We start from the raw sequence: 23,967 nt of genomic DNA, 5'->3' as shown, positions 1-23,967 counted from the left end.
CATATACCACAATTTCTTCAGCCATTCCCCCATTGATGGACATTCACTTGATTTCCAATTCTTTGCTACTACAAACAGGGTAAGCAGCCCTTTCAAGGACCACACTGCTCACCTCCTGATGTGAGGAAAGGGCTAGAAAAGGTGCCCTAAAAATTGTCTGCTTACCCAACCCTGGCTTGATTATCACGACAGGTGGGGATCCCATCCTGCAGTCGAGATACAAAAAAATCTACAAAAATCTACAAAAACTTCTTCAAAGATGATTTCATTCCCCACCAGAGTATGGAATATGTGCATACTCATAAACAATATAAGATCTGATAGACCTGAAAGACGAACAGCTCTTGTTGCCTCAGCAGGTCTCATATTTAAATAGCAGCCCTGAGTGAAACAAGGCACTGGATACATGTTTTTCTAGAGTGGCTGAAGTGAAGGGGAGCAATGCTGGGGTAGGATTTTCAATCAAACAAACCTTGAATGCCTGTCAAAAGGAGTGAATAATAGGTTCATGACAAAGAGATTGCCATTTTCAGGAAAATACTATGCTACCATCATTGGTGTCTATGCTCCCACCATGACAAACTGATGAAGTCAAAGAAAAGACCTGGAGATCTTTATCATCAATGTACCAAAAGAGGACAAACTTATAATTCTAGGAGACTTTAATGTTAGAGTAAACTCAGGCATGGTAGGGAGCCCTTGGGAGGAATGGATTTAAAAACAGCATCAACAATAATCACTTACTACTGAAGACTTGTACATCTCATGACCTTCTCATCACAAACACTGTCTTCTGTTACATTAATGCAATAAAATTTCCTGAATGCACCCTCACAGAAAACATTGGCATCTAATTGACTGTGTGACAAAGGCGATATGTAATGCGGAATGCTGGACAGATCACACAGACTTATCCTCTCCAAGCTAAAATGAAATGATGGCCTCAAAGCAAAATGACTACCAGAAGAATTAATGTCAAAATCTTAGGGGGTGGCTAGGTGGTGCAGTGAATAGAGCACCGGCCTTGGAGTCAGGAGTACCTGGGTTCAAATCCGACCTCAGACACTTAAATAATTACCTAGCCGCGTGGCCTTGGGCAAGCCACTTAAACCTATTACCTTGAAAAAAAAATCTTAAAAAAAAAATCTTAGAGTGTCTCCCTAAGTGGGAACAGTTTGTTGCTGACTTGAAGGGAAAGCTGAGTCAACACACAGTTAGCAACAGTGGAGCAGAAAAAAAAAGTGGGAACATCAAGACTGTTTTGGTGAAAATGATGGGAAAATACAGAAGCTGCTTAATGAAAAACAAGAGCTCTACAGGGTTTAACAGAAGGATAGTTCATTCATTTCTAAGAAGGCAGCATTTAATTTCATCAAAAATAAAGTGCAAGTGAAAAGGGATGCAGGATCATTGGCTCTGTAAGAAGACAGATGAAATTCAGTTTTTTTAAAAGAGACAATAATAATCCAGAATGCTTTTAGGATTCTCTAAAGGCTATTTATGAACCAAAGACCTATAGTGCATCTCAAATACTCATTGTTGATTAACAATAGGGACATAATTCTAGAGAGATGGCCTGAACACTTCCATAGTATTCTTAACAGACCATTATCAATCAATGAAACCATTGACTGTTTACCTCAAGTTGAAGTCAATCAGTCCCTAGCTGCAGTTCCAACCAAAGAAGAGGTTTTGAATGCCATTAGGATTAAGGCTGAGATAGATCTATTGGGGGGGGGGAGTCCATTGCTCATCCAAAAGCTGACTGAAATTTTTCAGGTTATATGGCATTTAGAGGTTATTCCACCAAGAATTCAAAGATGCCTCCATTATGTATCTCTATAAAGATAAAGGGAATAGATTGTCCCTTGACAATCACAGGAGAGTTTCTCTTTTAGTTATTGCTGATAAGATTCTTGCCAGAGTCTTTCTCAGTAGGCTGATCCTTCACCTGGAATATGGTCACCTTATTGAGAGCCAGTGTGGTTTCAGAAAGGATCAAGGAACAGTCAATATGGTGTTTTCTGACTAACAACTCCAGGAAAAAAAGCCAGGAGTAGAACAGAGGTCTGTATACAACATATATAGATCTGACCAAGGCCTTTGATACTATTAGTCATGAGGGCTTATAGAAAATTAGGTCAAAATTTGGTCTCCTGGAGTTCATTAGTATTGTATATCAATCTCATGACATCATGCTTGCCTGGCTTTTGGATAGTGGATGATGTTTTTGAGATTTCCTGTTCATCAATCTAATGAAACAAGGTTGTATCCTTGCTCCCATGCTTCTTAGCATGTTGTTTTCAGCTGTGTTATCAAATGTCTTCAAAGAGGATGAACATGGCAAGATCTGCTACCACACTGAAGGCAAATTCTTCAACTTGAAAAGGCTACAAACCAAGACCAAAGTGGAGGCAGTTTGCAGATGACTGTGCCTCTGAAGCTGAGATGTAACAAAGTAGGATTGATTCTCTGCTGCTTGTGCTAATTTTGGTCTAACAGGTAACACCAAGAAAACCACATCATCCATATGTGGAGCCATTGATTACAGCAATTGGAGAAGTTTTGAGTATTGTGGACAAGTTCACTTCCCTTGGCATAGTTCTTTCCAAGGAGGTCCACATTGACAATGAAGTTGACACTTGCATTTCCAGAGCTATCTCAGTATTTGGGAGACTCTGAAAGAAAGTATGGGAGAGAAGAGGCATGAGACTGACTACCAAAATGAAGGTCTATGGAGTCATTGTGCTGACATCATTGCTATATGCCTGTGAAATCTGGACAATCTACTAGCGTCTTGTCAGGAGACTGAACCACTTCCATTTATATTGTCTTAGGAAGATTCTGAAGATCACCTGGCAGGAGAAGATACCAGACCCTGAGGTCCTTTCTCATCTAAACTGCTAAGAATTCCAACATTACTACAGAGAGCATGACTACGATGGGCTGGATATGTTGTTAGAATGCCAGACTTTTGCTTGCCAAAAAACTGTTTTATGGAGAATTCACACAGGGTGTGTACTCACAAGAGAGTCAGAAGAAGTGATACTGATACACTCTGAAGGTCTCTCTTAAGAACTTTGGAATTGATTGCACAACATGGGAGACATTGGCACAAGACCACCCAGCATGGTGTGCCCTCATCAGAGAGGGTGCTTCGTTCTATGAGGAAGGGAGAATTGAAGCAGCTCTGAGGAAACATGACATACATAAGTTTAGAGTAAACACCCCAGGTGTTCACAGGGACTATTTGTGCCTAAGCTGTGATAGAGCACTCCGAGCTGATCAGTCTGGTCTGATCAGTCACAGTCTGACACACTGAAATCTATCTGAAATATAGTGATGTCATTTTGGTCTTCTTCAGTATTGAAGGATAAGAACCAACCAATCAACCACAATTTACTTAAAACATAGGCATTTATTAAGGCATTATAATAACAGCAACAACAAAACATTTCTCTCAAAAACTTGAACATACTTTTCTCACATCCATCCATAGCAAGAGAAGGCACATGCTAAAAATATATTAGTGAGGAAGATATGTAGGGATCACATGTGGCTAGAGCAAATCTTATCTCCAGACCTTGAGATCCTTTCTCTCCTCACTGAGTCCTCATACTGTGCTCCTGGAGAAGCCCAGAATCTCTGTTGGATGTGTTTCTCACCCAAGTTCCCAGGGTTCAATTCCTCCACAATTCAACACTTGAGAGCCATGGTTAGTTTTCTCTAGAGTTCATATTCGCTCTCTTCTTTGCTTCCAGAGGCCCTATCCTTGAAGCTGCTTCTTGAAGCTAGAGTTTAACAAACTAGCTTTTTAAATATGATCCTCAGTGACCAGTTTTAGTCAAACTAGCTGACCTTTAAATTCTATCAAGAGATTCACACATTTCAGAAAGGAGTAGCAGGTGTTAAAAAAAAAAAGACAAAACTTGTTAGTATATGTAATCCTACAATATTCTTTATACTCAGTATCTAACACCTCCAGGTTAGGCTGATTTAATTCAAAACAAGGTCTCTCCTTTCCCCAGACATATAAATCCACAAAAAATGCAAGAAACACCTAGAAACTAATAATCTAGCTAAAATTCATGTTGCAATGTACCTATTTACATATAAAACATCAAGAAACAGGGTGACATATTGGAAAGGGCACTAAACTTTGATATCAAAAGAGTCAGATTCAATTCCTTATTACCTATCTGACCCTGAATAAATAATATGTTTTTCACTTTGAAAGAATGTTGGACACCATGCCCAGTTGTTTCAATTTATAGATGAATAAAACTTATGCCAAGAGAACAGAAATGACTTGCCCAAGGTCATACAGTAGGTACCACAACTTCACTTTTCTGGGTTTCTCATATATAAAATAGGACAATAATACTTGCCTTATCTACTTCCCAGAATTGTTGCAAGGAAAGGGTTTTTTTATAAGCCTTAAAATGCTACTTAAAAATGATTACTGTTATTAATAATAAATGGGAAAATGTGATTCATTACCTAGCACCTGGAGAACTTTTAGGTATAGCCCCAAAGCTTTATATTTACTAAATGGAAGTAACAATACAATAAGCATTGTGCAATGTACACAAAATAAAATTCAAAACACTTTTAGGACTTTTTGAATGCAGTCACAGAAGTGATAAATTAAGAAATTAATAGCAAATTAATAATAATAAGAAATTAATACACTGGTCAGTAATGGGTGCAGACAGATTTAGACCTAGAGGGTTGAGAAGGAAGACCTTAGGGTGAGGCTGGCTAGCCTACCCTGCCAAGTTGGCACCAGAAGAAGGAGGAGCCTGAGCCAAGCTGTCTGAGTTCCCACCCCTCTTGGCTTTCACTCTCTTCAACATTACCATTTCCTGAGCCTGACATATTTCCTTTTTATAAGCATGTGCAGCATATTACATTGGAATATACAAGTTAATTTTTTAAGGCAAATATTCATTGAGTATTCATCAAACAAACTAAAACCTCACAAACTTTTTTTCAAATTTACAACTAAATTTAATTTTAGAAATATAAACTTTGCAAAGGGTTCCTTTTAATTAGCCCCTCCCCATTTTCTAAAATATAGAACTACCTTTTCAATCTTCTATCTTCTTGGCTAAAAAAGCATCTTCTTGCTGGACGCTGTTCCCCGATCCTGTGCTTTGCCAGGATTAGAAGGCTGCTAGCAGAGTTTTAAAATGGATAACCAGAAGGGCATCTTTTTTTTTTTTATTGTTAACTTTTTTCTTTCCTTGCCACTCTAACCCCGAGGTCTGCGGGCCAAGTCACAGAAAACAGTGGCTGGAGGAGACCAAAGGCAGTAAAAAAGTTTGAGTTTATTTTTACTTGGGCATTGCCAGCTGGCGCCTCTGGGTAGGAGCAGGGGTGAGGAGATGAAGGGGGGTAAGGGGAGGTTGTGCTTCCTGGGCTGAGAAGAAGGAAGATAGACACTGGACTCAACCCTGACAGGAAAAGATATCTGCCAAGGCGAAATGCCCCTGGAGCAGGGGTGGCTGCGCGCCGCTGAAGGGCATAGGCAGATGTCCGAGAGGGGAAGGTCTCTGACTGTGGGGTAACTTAACAAGGGCTCCCACAGCAGAAGGAAGCAGGCTCCAAGGGCAAGAGACCAGGAAATGGAAACATATAGTGGTGGCAATGGTTGCAGGACTGGAGAGACCCCAGAGATTGGGAAAGCAACCAAACCTCAGGCATGAGTGGCCTGGTTGGGGAAGGAAGAGAAAGAGACAGAGAGGGAGGAGAGGAGAGGAGAGGAGAGAGAGAGAGAGAGAGAGAGAGAGAGAGAGAGAGAGAGAGAGAGACAGAGAGAGACAGAGAGACAGAGACAGAGACAGAGACAGAGACACAGAGAGACAGAGAGAGACAGAGAGACAGAGAGAGACAGAGACAGAGAGAGAGAGAGACAGAGAGAGGGAGGGAAAGAGCCAGACAGACAGACAGATCTTCCACCCCACCTCTTTTTGCCTCCAGAGGAACTAGAGGTAACATGATGTCTCATTCAGAAGACTTCTAATGTATAAAGGGTTTGTAAATTTCTCCATATGTTAATTTATACTTCCTTCAAATTTTTTTTTGCCATAATGAAGTTTCTAGCTTCCTAGAAATCTAATGCCTGGAATATCTTCCAACATTAAGTGCTATTAAGTTAGGCTCCATTTTTAATCAATAAAAGGTTTTTTAAAGTGCTGGTATAAATCAGGCTTTATGCCAGGGCACTGGATATATAAATATAAAATATAAAAAGTGAAACAATTACTGTTCTCAAGGGATTTTTGCTGTAAGAGACAGCATATACATAATTTTTATATAGAATAAATACAAAATAAATCAAAGACGGTTAAATATAAGGTAGCCAGAGAGGGGAATGTCCTGCCAGTTGGGGGAATCAGGAATGCCTTGACTAAAGAAATGTGTCGGCCACAATAGGTAGTACAAGAACCAAAGGTCCAGCCTCAAGCCATCATGCCTGGCAAGGAGCAGATGGAGCCAGTCCAACAGAGCAATACTCCTAGAAGAGACACTAAACTCAATGACAAGCAAGCCTACCAAGAGAAAAGTAAAAACATTATGAGAAGACAGCCTCCTGCAGCATCGTGTGTGAGTTGCTCATCAGCCCACATTCCCCATGCACAGGCTCCTCATGTATGGCCATGCTTAGTCATTCTCTTTACTGTTGTGAGACAGTATGTCCCATATTTGGGGGGAACTGTTCTCTTGTATATATTCTATGTTATTCCATCAAATCTTTGATTTAATCTGATTGGATCCTCTGGCTGACCAGAGAAAAAAATGGACACATGGGTAAGGGTTTGTGAACTACTGATTTGAGTGGATGTGAACCTACAGAGACAAAGTGGATTAACTATTCTATGGGGTGCCACAGGTTCTATATTATGATTAAGATAAATCCTAATCCCAAATTAGCACAAGGGTAGTAGAGTGCCAGGACTGGAATCAGGAAGAACTGAGTTCAAATCCAGCCTCAGACACTTACTAGCTGCTGTGTGACTCTGGATAAGGCACTACACCTCTTTCCTCATCTGTAAAATGACCTGGAGAAGGAAATGGCAAAGTACTCCAGATTCTTTGCCTAGAAAACGTCAAATGGGGTCACCGAGTCAGACATGACTGAAACAAATGAACAATAACCAAATTGGGACACAGAGCTTTCTCTGGTCAGACCCCACTGGAGGATCTGGACATCATATTTTAGAAAGAAAGTTGGCAAGTTGGCACTTTTAGAGAATTTAAAGTAAAAAAAAAATTTTAATTTCCTGGATATGGTGCTCCCTTTAGATTTTTCTAATGGCTCATAGTAGGCTCTAAAGCAATATAACCTTCTTCTGACTAAAATTCCACTTCTTGGACTTGCTCCAGCAAACTTTTCTGCTGTAGTTATTAAATGATTGATTTCCTTTTTGGAATGGCCAGTTAGAGCTTCTGAATGGCCAGGGAGTGCTGGGGACACCTCCCACACAGGAGGGAGTGGGTGACTGAGGCAGCTCTTCACAGAGGGGTGTTCCTGATAAAACACCATTCTAAATATACTACATTGTTAGGACAAGGCCATTTCAGCCTTGCCAGGGAAATCTTTTGGTTGACTAAATACATATGCATTAAAGTTGTCTCTGCATTTACCTTGGTTGGTACAGACACACATAGCACTGTGCCCACCAGCCAAGAAAAGACTAAGGCAAAGTCCATTCAAGGCTTCTTGGTATCAGAATCAAGGAGCAAATCTGCCTTGAGATTTCTTTTCATTAACCTTCCCACCATGCAAGATGGAGCAGGGGAACCACTCAATGACTCAGAATATAGGGACATAGACATCTTACTACTATTATTTCATTTGACTCTCACAACAACTCTGTGAGGTCGATGGTATTATCATCCCCATTTTACAGATGAGGAAATAATGTGAACAGAGTTAAGTGACTTGTCCAAGGTCACACAGATACTAGTGTCTGAAGCTGAATTTGAACTCAGATCTTCCTGGCTCTATCCACTATCTAGTGGAATGGAATGATTTCCCTTCCCTGCTTTTGTAGTTTTGAAGGATGACGTCCAATCAAGTTTCACTCAAACAGGATTTTCTAGACCTCATAAAAAACAAAAACAACCAAAAACAATACCCAGAGGTTGTGTTAGAGTTTCAGTCCAATTCAACAGATTTATTAAGTGCGTACTCTATGCAAAGTACTGTTAGGTCCTGGGGATATAGACAAAAATAGTCTCTACCCAATATGTAGACAGACTGAGTAAATACAAATTCTATTCCAAGCAATACAAAGTAATTCCAAGAGAGAGACACAGCTAACAAGTGAGGGGATTAGGAAAGGGGACACCTGAAGGGATCTCAGAAGGAAGCCAGGGAAGCCAACATACAGAGGTGAAGAGGGAGCACATTTCAGATGGGAGATGGAGGGCTGTGGATGGAGAACTGCTAGGAGGCTTGTTGGGCTGAAATGAAAAGTATGGACTAAGAATAAAGAGATGGGTGGCAATCAGATGAGAGAGGGCTTCAGAAGTGTTTTGTGAAGGTCCTCTGGCAGAAGGGAGTCCCTCCAGGGAGCCCCTGGTGAGCCTAGTTTTCTGTGCCTGGGCTCCTGATGCCATCTTCCCTGGTTACCCACAGCTTAATCCTGGGCTTGGTATTGACCAGGTTTGTGCTTAAAGGAAGGCTGGTGGTCCAACCAGAGACATAAAGGAAGACAAACCCCAATGAGTTAAAATGCTGAGAATAAGAGGTAACAATAGGAGCCTGTTCAATGCAAAGCTGACAGCAATGAAGAAAGGGAAAGGGAGGAGAGTCTAACTCCTTGAAGTCCAGAGATACAGCAATTCTGTGAAAGGTAGCTCAAGAGGTCCTCCTGGGAGGACGATTTGTAACCCTTGATTTGGGTGGGCACTGGGGCTGGCTGCTTTTCATATCAGAGGTTGGGCTTCACAGAGGATTCTTGGGGTATAGAAGTAAAGAGGGAAAAACCCAAGATGCACAACTACACTAATCTTAAAAAATATAATTGCTAGCATTGTTTTCACTCATCAATTTTATAAGCTACAGTTTCCACTTTAAGGGGAGACTGTCGTGGTGATGATAAAGATGCCAGGGTGGAGATTTTTTATTTTATTTTATTTTATGTTATTTCATCTAGAATCGTTAGGAAACTCCTAAAGTTTTTTAGCAGGAAAGTGATAAGGTCATTTCTTTGTATCAGTCTGGCAATGGAATAGAAGATGGATAGGAAAGGAAGAGAGGAAATGGAAGAAGGGAGATGAATAATTAGGGTTTCGAAGCAGTTGCTGTAGAGGTCATCTGGGTCCCTCTGAGATGAGAATAATTTATTTGTTTTTTTTAGGTTTTTTTTTTCAAGGCAAATGGGGTTAAGTGGCTTGCCCAAGGCCACACAGCTAGGTAATTATTAAGTGTCTGAGATCGGATTTGAACCCAGGTCCTCCTGACTCCAAGGCCGGTGCTTTATCCACTGCGCCACCTAGCCGCCCCAGAATAATTTATTTTTAAAGAAATAATTCTGTGTTTTTTTAAAGGTCCTTACCCGGGATAAAATCAAATATTTTTCCTCAGTGTGGGTGGGAAGTAATATGATGTCATCCACTTCTTCTAGGAAGATCCCAAACTATCCTACTTTTTTTTTTGTAAGGATAAAAACCATCCTGCTGCCTTATTTCTGTAACTGAAATGACTCACTATCATCCCACTTCTTTTTTCTCCTCTTAGATCAAGGACTTCAGCTTTGCAAAGTAAAATAAATGACTCATTTCTATTGTTTGTAGATTCAAGCAATTATGGCTTTCTTGGCTTTCCTACTGCAGTTCTAGCTGCTAAAGGGGAAGTTACAAGAATTCTTAAGTGGAAAGCTAACAAATATTTATTTGTTAAGCGTCCAATAGATACAAAGCGTTACATACTGCTGCATGTTTTACCTCAAAATTTTTCAAATCAGGAATTTTAGTTCTCTCTCATCTCATCTTTAATTGATATTTTATTTTTCCAATTACATGCTATGAAAGTTTTTCAACATTCATTCACATTCATATTTATAAGTTACACAATTTTCTTTCATCCTCCCTCCCCATCCCCCCTTAGTGGGGAACAGTCTGGTAAATGTTGTCCATGTACATTTGTGTTAAATATGTTTACATATTAAGTCATTTTCTGCAGGAGGATTAGGACCAAGGGAAAAGAAAGAAAATCTTGGGATGGGAAAGAAAAAGATAGGAGATATTTTTAAAAAGTGAAAATAGTGTTCATTCATCCTTCACCTGGATGTGGATGGCATTGTCCATAACAGGGCTCTCAGTGTTGTCCTTTGCTCTCTCATCAGTTTTTAACTTTGTTTTTAGTACTAACTTTCCCTCCTTTGAAACCCATTTAACATATATCCTTTATATTACATTTGACAAAGCAAAGGTACCACAATTATCATGAATCCCTCCTGGTTCTCCTTTGGCTAGTCCTCTGTCTCCTTTGGTTTACTGTCCTCCTTCAATCTATGAAGATTTTGACTGAAGCTCTCTTTTTCTCTTTTTACACTCCCTTGAAAAGATCTCAGCTACTTTCAACAATTATTATTATCTCTATAGGGATGACTCCTAAATATGTATTTCTAGCTCTCTGGTCCTGTATATTTAATTGCCCAAAGGACATTTCTACCAGGAACTCTGTACTATAAATTCAAACTGAATTCATTAAACTGAAGTCAACATCATTCTCCCTAAATCTACCCATCCTCCAAACTTCCTTATCTCTCTCTCCCTTTTTTTTTTTTTTTTTTTTTAGGATTTTGCAAGGCAAATGGAGTTAAGTGGCTTGCCCAAGGCCACATAGCTAGGTAATTATTAAGTGTCTGAGACCGGATTTGAACCCAGGTACTCCTGACTCCAAGGCCGGTGCTTTATCCAGGTGCTTTATCCAGGTGCTTTATCCAGGTGCTTTATCCACTTCGCCACCTAGCCTCACCCTCCCCCCTTCTCCTAATGACACCACTTTCCTTTTATGCAGCTAGACTGAAAACACAATTAACTGTCAACTTTTCCTTTTCCCTTGGCTGCCATATCCAAACATTAGTCTATCAATCTAACCTATGCAGTACTTCTATCCAGATCCTTTCCCTTCAGTTCCATTGCCTCTTAGGTTGATAACTATTTTTTTTTTTTTTTTTTTTGTTTTTGCAAGGCAATGGGGTTAAGTGATTTGCCCAAGATGACACAGCTAGATAATTATGAATGTCTGAGGTCTGATTTGAACTCAAGTTCTCCTGACTCCAGGGCTGATATTCTATTTACTGTGCCACCCAGTGGCCCTGGTTGATAACCTTAAAGTCATCTTCTATTCTTTACTCTCATACCTCATCTCCAATTAGTTCCCAAATCTCATTCATTTTTTTCACAGCCATCTTTTCCTCTCCACTCACAAGAACAGAACCCTAATTCAGGTCCTCATCTCCTCTCATTTGGATTTTGCAATAGCTTTATGAATGGTTTTCCTGTTTCCAACCTGTATTATGAAATTGATGGTCTGACCACTCCATTCCTTTATTCAGGAAGTTTTTGGTGATTCTTTATTGCCTCTAAGATAAAATATACACTCTCTATCTGCCATTTAAAATCCTTTAAAAAATGGCTGGACTCAAAGGATAGTTGTTAATGGTTTGATAGCAATATGGAAGGAAGTCTCCAGTAGCACACTCCAGGGATTTGTGTTTAATTCTGGGTGATTTAACATTTAGGTCTAAGTTTAAAATTAGGCCTAACATTATGATCTAAATTTTAGACCATAACTTGATTTTAGACCACAACTTGAATTAAGGCATAAATGACATGCTTATCAAACTTGTAGATGAATATAAAATTGGTCAAATAGAACAAGTTTGAAAGTGCTTCAAATACTTAAAGATTTATCACCCTACCATACCCCAAGTCTTCTCTTCTCCAGGTTAAACAATCCCTTCAATGAAACTTTTTATGACATGCTCTCCTGTTCCTTCAGCATCTTGGTTGTTTTCCTCTGAAAGAGTTTCAGCTTTTCTATGTCTCTTCTAAAATGTTCAGTCCCCAAAGAGAATAGTGTAATTCAATAGCCTAGATTTGGTTAGATAGGGAAGAATAAGAGGGACTGTTAACTGTCTCATCCTGAAAGCTACCTCCCTTAATGCAGCCAGGATAGCATTAACTATAGAACTAAGATTCAATTTCAGTTTTATCACCTACTACATGGGTGACCTTGGGCAAATCCCTATGCCTAAGTTTCCTCATCTTTAAATAAGGAAACTGAGCTTTATTACTTCCGATGTCCCTTTTGGCTTTAAGTTATAATCTTATGGTAATGATTTATATTTGTTGTTGTTAAATTCAATTCTTATCTTCTTGGTACATTTTTTGTAAATGATTGAGGTCCCTTTGAATACTTATGTCCTAAAGACAGGTTTGTATTATGCTTGCAATAAGCAAGTGTTGCTATTGTTCTATTAGAAACCAGGAGGGATAGGAATTTGGGGAAGCCTGGAAGGATTTTCATGAACTGATGCTGAGGGAGATGAGTAGAACCAGAAGAACATTGTACACCCTAACAGCAACATGGGGGCAATGATCAACCTTGATGGACTTGCTCATACCATCAGCGCAACAATCAGGCACAATTTAGGGGTATCTTCAGTGGAGAGTACCATCTATATCCAGAGAAAGAATTGTGGAGTTTGAACAAAGACTATTACCTTTAATTTTTTTTGTTTGTTTTTATAAGGCAAATGGGGTTAAGTAGCTTGCCCAAGGTCACACAACTAGGTAATTATTGTGTCTGAGGTTGAATTTGAACTCAGGTACTCTTGACTCCAGGGCTGGAGCTCTATCCACTGAACCACCTAGCCACCCCACCTTTAATTTTTCTTAAAAGTTATCTTATTATGTAATTTTGCTATCTCTTATATTTTATTTTTCTTCCTTAAGGATATGATTTTTCTCTCTCATCACATTCAACTTAGATCAATATATGCCATGGAAACAATGTAAAGACTAACAGACTGCCTTCTGTGGGAAGTGGGAGGAGGGAAGCAAGATTAGGGGGAAAATTGTAAAATTCAAAATAAATAAAATCTTTCTTTTATTAAAAAAATAAGCAAGTGTTGTCTTCAAATTGGTAAAAATGTTAATAAACATTTTAGGACCAAAGGCAGGTCTTTGCTGGCACACTTCTATAAATCATCTTCAGGATGATCTTGATCTATGAATTGATGTTTGGAATTTTGGACATAGCAGATACTGTGACTAGAAAGAAATTTTGTGGATGGAAAAAGATTGTTTGTGCCTATCTAGGGACCTCTGTTCAAAGTGACTCCATTCCAGATGGGAGTGGCCTTGGATGGTTCACCTTCCTCCAGCTTCCAGGTTCCAGCTACCTGACTTTGATCACCCATAAGTCAAGCTTACAATGGCCACAGGAAATGACATGTTGGACTTAGAGGTCACAAACCGTAGGATAGGAAGGACCATTATGTAGCTTCCCTATTGGTGAATACCTGAACCAGGTGCTAGACCTCCTCCTAAGCACTACCCTTGTCCAACCCACTACTGAAATGCATTTAAGTCCAGAAAAGAAGCGCCAGCCCCCCTTTTTGGCTCTTCTTTGCCCTACCTTCACCTTGCAAGGATGGCTCTCTCTCTTTCTTTCTTAGGCCATGTACTCCTGGCCTAGGCCCACTGGAGAACTGTGGGCTCCTATACCAGACTAAGTCAACTTTTATGGATGTTTATCCTTTCTCCCTCTGTGTCTCACTGTCTCTGTCTCTCAAAGTTTGTAGCCTAGCCTGTGTTCAAATTGCTTACTGCTTCTCTGGAAGAAGAGGTTTTTAATCTGTCCACTTTGTAGCCATCTATAATAAATCCTGAGCAGTTTTAAATCCCAGGGATGTATGTGAATTTATTCACTATTCCAAAAAACTCAGTCTTCATCTCTCAATCTTTAATTAGCGGCCCCAATACTCTGGCAACATTATGACACAATGTGGGAGTCTTTGTCAAATGCCTTGCTAAAATCGAAGTACCCTAAGAGAAGTAATAGGCTGTCAGAAGCAGAGGACATCTATGGCTAAAAGATAAATTCTTAAACAATAGGAAACAGAAGAAATTCCAAAGGATAAAACAGATAACTTTGATAATTTTAAACTGAAAAACTTTTGAAAAAACAAAACAAAATATTAATGCAACTAGGATAAAAAGGGAAGTGGTTGAAAGGGAAAAAAATATTTTATCAAAATTTCTCTGGTAAGGGTTTGGTATCCAAGCTATCTAAGCAATTAATAAATATACATAAGAGATTGGCAAAAAATATAAAGTTCTTAAAAGAATTGCAAAATATTCACAGCCACATGAAAAATGTTCCAAATCACTAATAAAAGAAATGCATAACAAAACAACCCTGAGGTTTCAAACACCTTACATTCTACAAATGGGCAAAAAATGATAGAAAATGGTAACAGTTAATATTGGAATTGTGAGCTGATAGGCACACTAACACATTATTGGCAGAGCTGAAATAGAACAAGCATTTTGGAAAGAAATTTGGAATTACACAAATAAAGTGATTAAAATACTCATGTCTTTTGAACCAGCTACTCCATTACTGAAATTATGCCCTGAGGAAATCATCAATAAGAAAAAAGCCTCATATACTCCAAAATATTTATAAAAGCACTTTTTGTGAAAATGAAGAATTGGACATAAAGTGGAGGACTGTCAATTGGAGAATGACTAAATAAAACTACATGAATGCAAAGGAAGATTACTGCTGTGTAAGAAATTATGTGTGCACGGTATGAACTTTGACAGGATGAAGTGGAGTCAAAGAAAATAAAATCCAGTAACTCCAACAATGCAAAATAAAAATAAAATGTCATGTGAGAAAACACCTCCATCCTCTCCCTGGATGGAGGTGGGAAGGTCTGCAGGTGTGTTACACACTGCTTGTGTTTTAGACTCTTTCAATGTATTGATCAATTGTGCTGTCTTTTGTTTTTTTTCTGGTTCTAAAAAATGTTATTTATTATATGGGATGGTTCTTGTGTTGTCTTTTGTTTTTTTCTGGTTCTAAAAAACGCTGTTTATTATATGGGATGGTTCTTTGTGTTGTCTTGCTTTTTTTCTGGTTCTAAAAAATGCTGTTTATTATATGGGATGGCTCTTTGTGCTGTCTTGTTTTTTTCTGGTTCTAAAAAAATTCTATTTATTATATGGGGTGGTTCTTTGTGCTGTCTTGTTTTTTTCTGGTTCTAAAAAACGCTGTTTATTATATGGGATGGCTCTTTGTGCTGTCTTGTTTTTTTCTGGTTCTAAAAATGCTATTTATTATATGGGATGGTTCTCTAGGAGGGAAAGGGTATGAAGAAATAGGGTGATCTAAAAACAAGATCGTAACAATAAAAAACGTATAAACAAAGCCTTTTCTGAATCTATTTTAATTTTTTTATAAAGAGTTCAAATCTGAATCCTGCTACTTGCTAATTAGGTGACCCGGCTTCTTTTCAGGTCTGTGCCAGCTGTTTCTGCCGAATGGCTTGCGCCTGGTGCCTGAGAGCGGGCGCTGTCTGCCGGGCACGGGTGGTGCCTGGCCCACGGGCTTGGGAAGGGTCATGGCACCCTCCACCCTTCGGTTCCCTGTGCCCTCGGAGCGGACAGGACTTCGCGTGGGGCAGGAAGGCGCAGGTGCTTCTAGAAGTCTCTACTCCCCGGGGTCATGCTCCTTCCCAGCGCCCAGGGGCACCTGGCCCGGGAGGCGGAGGCCGGAGCGGGCGCGCACCTGGGCTGACAGGTAAAGCGCCGGTGCCCCCCCCCCGCCTGCGGGCCGGGCAGGTGCTTTTCCCATTGTTCTGCCCGGAGAAGGGATCTCCCATGGTCCTCCGGGGCAGCGAGCCCCCCCCCACGCGCACGCGCGCACGCTGCCGGCTCTCCACGGAATCCTAGAAAACCGCTTTCACTCGTGTCCGCGGGCCGCTCTAAAGCCGGGGCCCGAGCTTGGCGGCCCCTCCCCCTCCCCGTGACGTCGCCGCCCCGCCCCCGCCTCTGCGCGGTCCCGTCAGGCGCCGCGGCGCCTCCGCTCCCACCTTGCCCCGCCGCCCCTCCCCCACCCCGCCCCCCTCCCTGATTCCTTTCCCACAGTGCACTACGCTGGCGGCGGTGGTTCCGCGCCCCCGCGCCCCCTGCTTCTGCCTCTCGCCCCAAAATGGCGGACACAATGAGCCGGAGCCGCGCCGGCCGGGCCTGAGGAGGCCGTGAGAAGCAGCCTCGCGGCCCGCGCCCAGGGAGCACGGCCGCGACGACCCAGGGGACGCGCCGGGGGCGCACGAGCTAGCCGCCCCGACCGCCCTCGGGCCTCGCCGCGCCTCCCCCGGGGGCCCCGCCCCGGCCTCCCCCGGCGCTCGCGGCCGCCCGCCCTCCTTCCCGCCGCTCCCCGCCTCTGGGCCCGGCCCGGCACCATGAAGCTGACGGACATCGTGCTGCGGAGCTTCCGCGTGGCCAAGGTGTTCCGGGAGAACTCGGACAAGATCAACTGCTTCGACTTCAGCCCCAACGGCGAGACCGTCATCTCGAGCAGCGACGACGACTCCATCGTCCTGTACGACTGTCAGGAGGGCAAGTGAGTGAGCGGGCACGGGCCGGAGCGGGCCCGGGCAGCGCGTGGCCCAGTCGCCCCCTCCGGGGTGGCACCCTTAAGGGCGCAGACGCCCCCGAGCTTACAAAGGAAGCCGGCGGGGTCGGAACTCCCGCGCGTCGGGGTCTCGCGTGGGGGCAGTGACGGGGCCAAGGTCACACCTTCCTGACAGCCCGTGAGAATTGGCGTAGAACTGCTACTTTTCAAAGGACCGTCTTTTGGGGTACCTCGTAGAACAAATCCCAGCCTGGCCCCCCTTTTTTAGCAAATGACCTTTTTTACATTTTAGTTACTTAGGGGAGGGGAAAAAAAAAGACTTGGAAAGCTGTCGCACGAAAGTGGCAAAACATGTTGATTTTCTTTAAACAATATAAGCCTTTAGTCACATCCCGAGTGACCTCAGTTAAACTTTTGGCTGTGTTTTATAACCCCTGCCCACTCAACTTTCTCACTTACTTCTTCCCGAATCAGCACATTCCTAATAATTCTAGTTTATGATGGTATTATTCAGCCGCTCTTTTGTGAATTAGATCAGTGTCTTTTATGGAGAACTCTTTATACGACTTGAAATTTATTCTTTAATGCTGAGTATTTTGTTTTCTGGGTGTGTGGTATGAGTGGTTTTTTTTTTAATGTTTTGTTTTTTGGCTTCTTACTCGAGGGAAACGTGACTGGTCCGTTTTGATATTAATTGAGGTGCTCTTTTTCTCATATTTAATTCTCCTACCTTGTGCCAAATATCGTGATAAGAAACTTTATTGCTTCCTACCTGTCCAACCCTGATAAGATGCATTCGTGTCTTACTTAAATCCAATGATCAAGAGAGGTGTAGTACTCAACTTCCACCTACTTTCATTCCAGGTCCAAACTTTCTCCTGTTTACTTTAAAATTTTTTGCTGGATTTTTTTTTTCTTCTACATTTCTCCTAGACTTTTATCTTACTAAGTTTGGTTTCTCTTGTCTCAAACTGTACGTTTTAGGAATTGAGATCATTTTGTGATTTTTGTAAATCAAACGCTAATTGAGTTTGGATTGTTTGGTATGTATTTTAATTTAGGTGAGGTGATTTTCCTCTCCCCCCCTACTCCCGACTTCAATTTATTTTAGTATTTTTGTGTTACAGCTTTTTTTTAAAAAGACTTTCGGCAATAATTTTGTTGAAAGGTTTGCTAATTGTTTAGCATTGTAAAATGATGTAGAGAAACATTAAATTTGGACTCTGGAGTAATCTTTGATTGTAAGCTCTTTAGAAGGAATGGGTAGACTTAGAGTCTCAGTGACTGATGAAAAATTAGTTGAAGGACTACTAGTAGGGGTACCCTTTGCCTTTATCTGTGTCCTTGAATGAACTTTGGGTCAGTGAAGCTGCTTGAGATACACAGACAAGTTTGAATGAAGGGATTTAGTAGTTTTCTGTGCTTGGATTATCTTTCTCTGTTGGAAGCAGAAGAAAAAGGTCACCTTTTGGATTTGTTGGAAGTAATCAAATAGACTTATAATAGTCTTTTGAATGCTTGTTATTGAGTGGCTTGTCAACTGATTTTCAGAGTATAGGGCAAATTTCTTCATCCTTTATTCTTCCTTTTTTTCCTTGATCACTTATGACTTTGGGCAAGTAGATTTGAAAAGAGCAGCTACGCTCTTATCTCTCTGCTCTACTGCCTACTGGTTGTGTAACCTTGTACAAAAGCCACTTAAACTTCCTGGGCTTCAGATTTCTCAAATAAAATCAGGAGACTGGAATAGACTATTTTTAAAAGGTCTCTTCCAAATCTTAGAGTGAATTCAAGTTGTTAAAGCTTGGAAAAAGATTGTTTTTTTTAACCCTGCTTTTTTTTTTTTAACTCTAAATTTGCATGCTGTGCCTTTAAGCTATTAGGACTTAATTTAGGATAGGAAAAATTATTAAAACAAGTACTAGTTGCTAAGCATTTTCCTGTTTATTTGAATTTAAATTTTCCTCTTGGGTTTTTCAACCTTTCACTTTCACAGTTGTGTTTTATTAGAGTGCCTATTTTGTGTAAAACAGGATCCTGAACCTTTTTGATGTCAGGATGTTTTGACACTGCCTGGTGAAACCTATGGATTCCTCAGAATCATGTTTTTAGATATATAAAGTAAATCAAGGATTACAGAAAAAATTATATTGAAATATATTTATCAAAATAAGTTTTAAAAAGTTCATAGAATCCTGGTTAAAAAGCTCTACTGTGGAAACTTAAAGTTTAGATAAGAGACAATCTGTTCTCTTCAAGTTTTGTCTAATGAGGAAACAAGATCTGTGTTTGATAACGCTAAAACAAAATACATTTGAAGCTATTTAAAGAGATTTTAAAAGGCCAACTAAATCACTGAATGATTTCACCTTCCAAGAACGTTTTGTTCATGTTGATGCAGAATCACTTAGGTTAAAATGGGGGAAACCTTGAGGTCGTTTAGTTCAATTCTCTCCATATATAGAATGAGGAAAATGAGTCCCAGAGAGATCAAACAATTCTGTTCTACTGTTTTCTTGAAGTTTTCATCTCTATGCTTACCTTTTAACTCTTAATTCCTTTCTTCTGCCTTCCAACTTCTTACATATTCTACAAGAAGATATAAAACCCTAATCCTAATTATAATGCATACCTAACCTTCTTTTCAAACCTCATTATTACAATATTTTCCTAATTCATAAGCTGCAAATATAAAACTTGTATAGTGGCTTTTTAAAGGGAGCATCATTCATAAATACAACCTGTAACTGAAATAATCAGAAACTAATCTTGTAGGGTACCCAGAGTGCTGCAGTGTCAAGACAATTGCTTTTAGTTTTAGTTGTAGTTATAAGGGAGGGTAAGTTGGAATATTTATGGAAAAGTCAGTATTAAAAAAATCAAAACCTTTAAAGAAAAGAAACCAATCTTCAGACTTATATAGCATATCAAATCTGGAAAAGCCATCTCTGCTTTCCAAGCCCAACAAAGTCAAGAATGTAAATGTGTATAAAAATGCAAACAACCTATTTTCACCTAGTAAAGAGGAGAAAGTCTGTCGCATCTGGTTGTGAAAACTGAAAGTTTTAGTCACAAAATTCTCTTTTTTAGATGCTAACTGCTTATATTCACACTGCTAAAATTAGACTAAATGAAGATAAAACTGCCCTTTACTCAAACTAAGTTTGCCTGCTAGCTCCTAAGATTAATTTTTGCCTTCCTCTTCTCCAGAAGCTTTGCTGTTGCTCAGTTGTGCCTGAGTCTTTTGACCTCATTTGTGGTTTTCTTGGCAAAGATCCTGGAGTAGTTTGCCATTTCCTATTCCAACTCCTTTTACAGTTGAGGAAACTGAGACTAAAAGTATTAAGTGATTTGCCTATGATCACACTGTTAATAATATGTGCCTAAGACTGGATTTGAACTCAGTTCTTTCTAACTCTAGATCTGGTGTTTTGGGTACTGCCTGATCTAGCTGCCCTCAAAAAGCTATTTGCTTCTTACATAAGACCTAACTTAATCAGACTGAAAGTATATTGTTTGGAGTATTTTGGAGTATACATTTTGGGGTACCTGGAGAGCCATCAGTATTGGTGATGTCACATGTGAGGAATGAGAGTTGTTCTGTTTTTTGCAACATAGTGTCACATTGCTAGTATACTTTATTTGATTTCCATGGTCTTTAAACATTTCATAAAGTTTTGGGTATCTGGCCTTATGCCTAAACTACAGGCATTTTTATAAATAAGGGAAATATTACCTGCTCCCTCCGTTTTCCTTTCTTGGTTGTCTTCAGTAGGATCATAAATTTGGAGATGAAAGAGAATTTAGAGGTCTTACTCTTCATTTTACAGCTGAGGAAAGAGACCAAGAGAGTTACATATGACTTGCCTAATGTCAAGTAGTGATAGAACTAATATTTGAAGCTAGGTCATTCGATTCCAAATCCAGTATTAGCAGTGGTTTAGTTATACTATTCTAGGACTCACCTGGAGACTGAAGCTAAAACATTTACATTTGTTCAACAGACTTTTTTTGTTTTTTTGTGTGCGTGATAGTAGGTTATAAGACTAATTTTCTGAGAGTTTATAATCTTGTAAGGGAGACAAGATGAATAAAAACGAATAAAGCAAGTTCAGAGCTGATCCAGTTCTTTCAGCTGTTAGAGAGGGTCAGAAAGGAAAACGATGGGGAAATTTTAATATAGTTTTGTGTGGGATGAGTTATTTCTGTGGTGGAGGTGGGGTGTGTGTGAAAAGAATAGAACAGTCAATTCAACTATAAGGTCCATAGAAAGAAGCCCTTGAAACTTAGATAACAAATAAAATTTCTGTCATATGTTAGTTATTTTTCCATGCTTGTAATGAAAGATTGCTTCATTTGAAGGTTTTCTTTATATTGCAAAGATAGGTAAATATAGTTTCATATTCAAAAGATTGTTTTGTATTGTTCTTGGGATTGTTCATCTTGAACAGATAATATGATTTTATGCCCAAATTCTTTGAAAGCGTCAAGGGAAAAGAATTGACCAAAAGTGATAAATAACTTTGCTTAACTTCAGAAGTATTTTGAGAGTGTTTTTCAGTGAAATGAGATTACCAAGCAAAACTATAGCTTCATCTGTAAAAGCTATATGGGAAGTTTAATAACCAATTTTAACAGTTGATTATACCTTTGCACTATGTTAAAGGGGCATGATTCTTAAATTGTATAGTTGAAAATCAAGTAAAAAAATGACTATGTAAACTTATAGAAATCCTAGCAAATATAGATTGATTTTTTTTTTTGGCAATGCAATGGGGTTAAGTGACTTGCCCAAGGCACACAGCTAGGTAATTTTTATTAAGTGTCTGAGGCCGGATTTGAACTCAGCTACTCCTGACTCCAGGGCTGGTGCTCTATCCACTGAGCCAACTAGCCACCCCCGTTTTGTTTTTTTTTTTAAGAAAGATTTTCTTTATTTTGAGTTTTACAAATTTTCCCCCATTCTTGCTTCTCTCCCCCGCCCCCCCCCCGAAGGCATTCTGTTAGTCTTTACATTGGTTCCATGTTATACATTGATCTCAGTTGAATGTGATGACAGAGAAATCATATCCTTAAGGAAGAAAAATAAAGTATGAGATAGTAAAATTACATAATAATACAACTTTTTTTTTCTAATTTGATGTTAATAGTCTTTGGTCTTTGTTCAAAGTCCATGATCTTTCTCTGTATACAGATGACATTCTCCATTGCAGATAGCCCAAAATTGTCCCTGGTTGTTGTACTGAAGGGATGAGCAAGTCCATCAAGGTTAATGTTGCTGTTGCTGTTAGAGTGTACAGTGTTTTTCTGGTTTTGCTCATCTCACTCAGCATCAGTTCATGCAGATCCTTCAGGGTTCCCTGAATTCCCATCCCTTCTGGTTTCTAATAGAACAATAGTGTTCCATAACATACATATATCAGTTTGTTAAGCCATTCCTCAATTGAAGGACATTCACTTAATTTCCAATTTTTTGCCACCACAAACAGGGCTGCTATAAATATTTTTGTACAAGTGATATTTTTACCCTTTTTCATAATCTCTTCAGGATATAGATTCAGTAGTGGTATTGCTAGGTTATAAAGGGTATGCACACACATTTTTGTTGCCCTATAGATTGATTTTTTTTAAAACTATTGCAATTGTAGGACAGCTATACAGTTCACTATTGAATTGAAGGCATATTCCATTAGGAAATGCTAACTGAATGGTTACAAAGCCCTGTTTCTAATTCCAGTTTTTATAGACCAGGGCTATCCAAAATGCAGGCTGTAGTGAGATGTTATGCAACTCCCTGTGGGTTTACTAATTGCTTTAGTAAATGAAGCCTAGCTACCACAGAGTTTTCACTAAAATGGCATATCAAAATATATTGTCTATAATAGTTTTTAGTAAAACCTTTTAAAAGTAAGGTTGATCTAAAAACAAAACAAAACAAAAAAGTAAGGTTGAGCAGCCTTGTCATAGACCACTGCCCTCTTGACAGGAAAGTACTTTCCTGTGTATTTGAACCAGGGCATTATTGGGTGGGGGGGGGGTTAGGTTTTTTTTTTTTGCAAGGCAAATGGGGTTAAGTGGCTTGCCCAAGGTCACACAGCTAGTTAATTATTTAAGTGTCTGAGACCGAATTTGAAGCTAGGTACTTCTGACTCTAGGGCTGGTGTTTTATCCACTATGCCACCTAACTGCCTCCAGGGCATTATTTTTTAACCTCTTTTTTTACCCCCCTCTAAAAGAAGTTAATTTCAAGAAATAATTGGGAATCCTGATTCTGTTTACTTCCTTACTTCCTTTGTATATAGGGAAATTCTTTGATTTTGATTTTTTTTTCTTTTATCTCAAACTGGTCAGATTCTTAAACAACTGAGATTTTTTTTGTTCCCAGGAATTAAGAATGCATCGAATTATTTTTTTTAACTTAACTTTTCATTTGATATTTTAATCAGAAATGAAAGGCTTATCTTCAACCCAGTATGTATCTCCCTCCCCCTATTTCCCCCACTTATATAAGGTTGCAGCTGTGTTCTATTCTATTTCAATATCCTGTTTAGCAGGATCACCCACTAAACTCAGTACTAATGGTGCTGCTCTCTAATGTTGTAAGTTGATTTTTTTTCTTAGTGATAGAATTTAATGTTCCCTTTCTGGGATTTCCTTATTTTTATTTCCCTAGACCAAAGAGAACACTATACAGTAAGAAGTACGGAGTGGACCTAATCAGATACACACATGCAGCAAACACTGTAGTGTACAGTTCTAACAAAATAGATGGTAAGTAAGTTTTTTTTAAAGACAGCTGCGTACTACTTTCCAGCCCCTATTGCTTCCCTTGTAAAACAGTGCCTAGAATTTACATTTTTAATAAGAATATTTTGAAAACTCAAAAGTCTCTTAGACATTCTTATAGACTTGTTACTCCAGCCATATAAACTGTGAAAGAAAAGTAGAAACAGGTGAAAACTTTTTATTCCATAAGTTCCTTGAACACAAAGATTTATGTATTATGTTTGAAATGAGGATGGGTTAGTGAAACAAGAAGGAAACATCTTGATACAGCCTCCAGAGATAGTTAAGTTATATGGCAGTTAGCATACAGGTAAGAAACTACACACAGGGTAATAGCACGGGAAGAAAATGGTTCAAGAAAGATTTGTTGATCTGCATGTGATAATGGCATTTTAGTATGTTTACAGCTATATTCTTAACATTATGAAACTGCAGTCATAAAGAGTATTGATCCTTTCTTGACACCATTTCATTCTTAGAGAATTTAGATTTTATGTGAATTTCATTCT

At 39.5% G+C, this 23,967-nt stretch overlaps 1 protein-coding gene across 1 annotated transcript in view; it reads left to right on the top strand.

Annotated features, from left to right (window-relative positions):
* The first annotated feature begins 16,189 nt into the window (after window positions 1-16,189).
* The window catches only part of WDR82 (WD repeat domain 82), a 19,645-nt gene continuing 11,867 nt past the window's right edge, over window positions 16,190-23,967 (top strand). The window contains exons 1-2 of the mRNA XM_074198125.1: window positions 16,190-16,660; window positions 23,346-23,443. Of these exons, the coding sequence (XP_074054226.1) occupies window positions 16,500-16,660; window positions 23,346-23,443 (259 nt within the window). The 5' untranslated portion in view covers window positions 16,190-16,499. The remainder of the gene's footprint in view (window positions 16,661-23,345; window positions 23,444-23,967) is intronic.

This window comes from Macrotis lagotis, chromosome 8 (assembly GCF_037893015.1).
Source record: "Macrotis lagotis isolate mMagLag1 chromosome 8, bilby.v1.9.chrom.fasta, whole genome shotgun sequence".
Taxonomy (NCBI): Eukaryota; Metazoa; Chordata; class Mammalia; order Peramelemorphia; family Peramelidae; genus Macrotis; species Macrotis lagotis.
The sequence above is the reverse complement of the archived record's forward strand: the minus strand, read 5'-3'. Positions and strand labels throughout refer to the sequence as shown.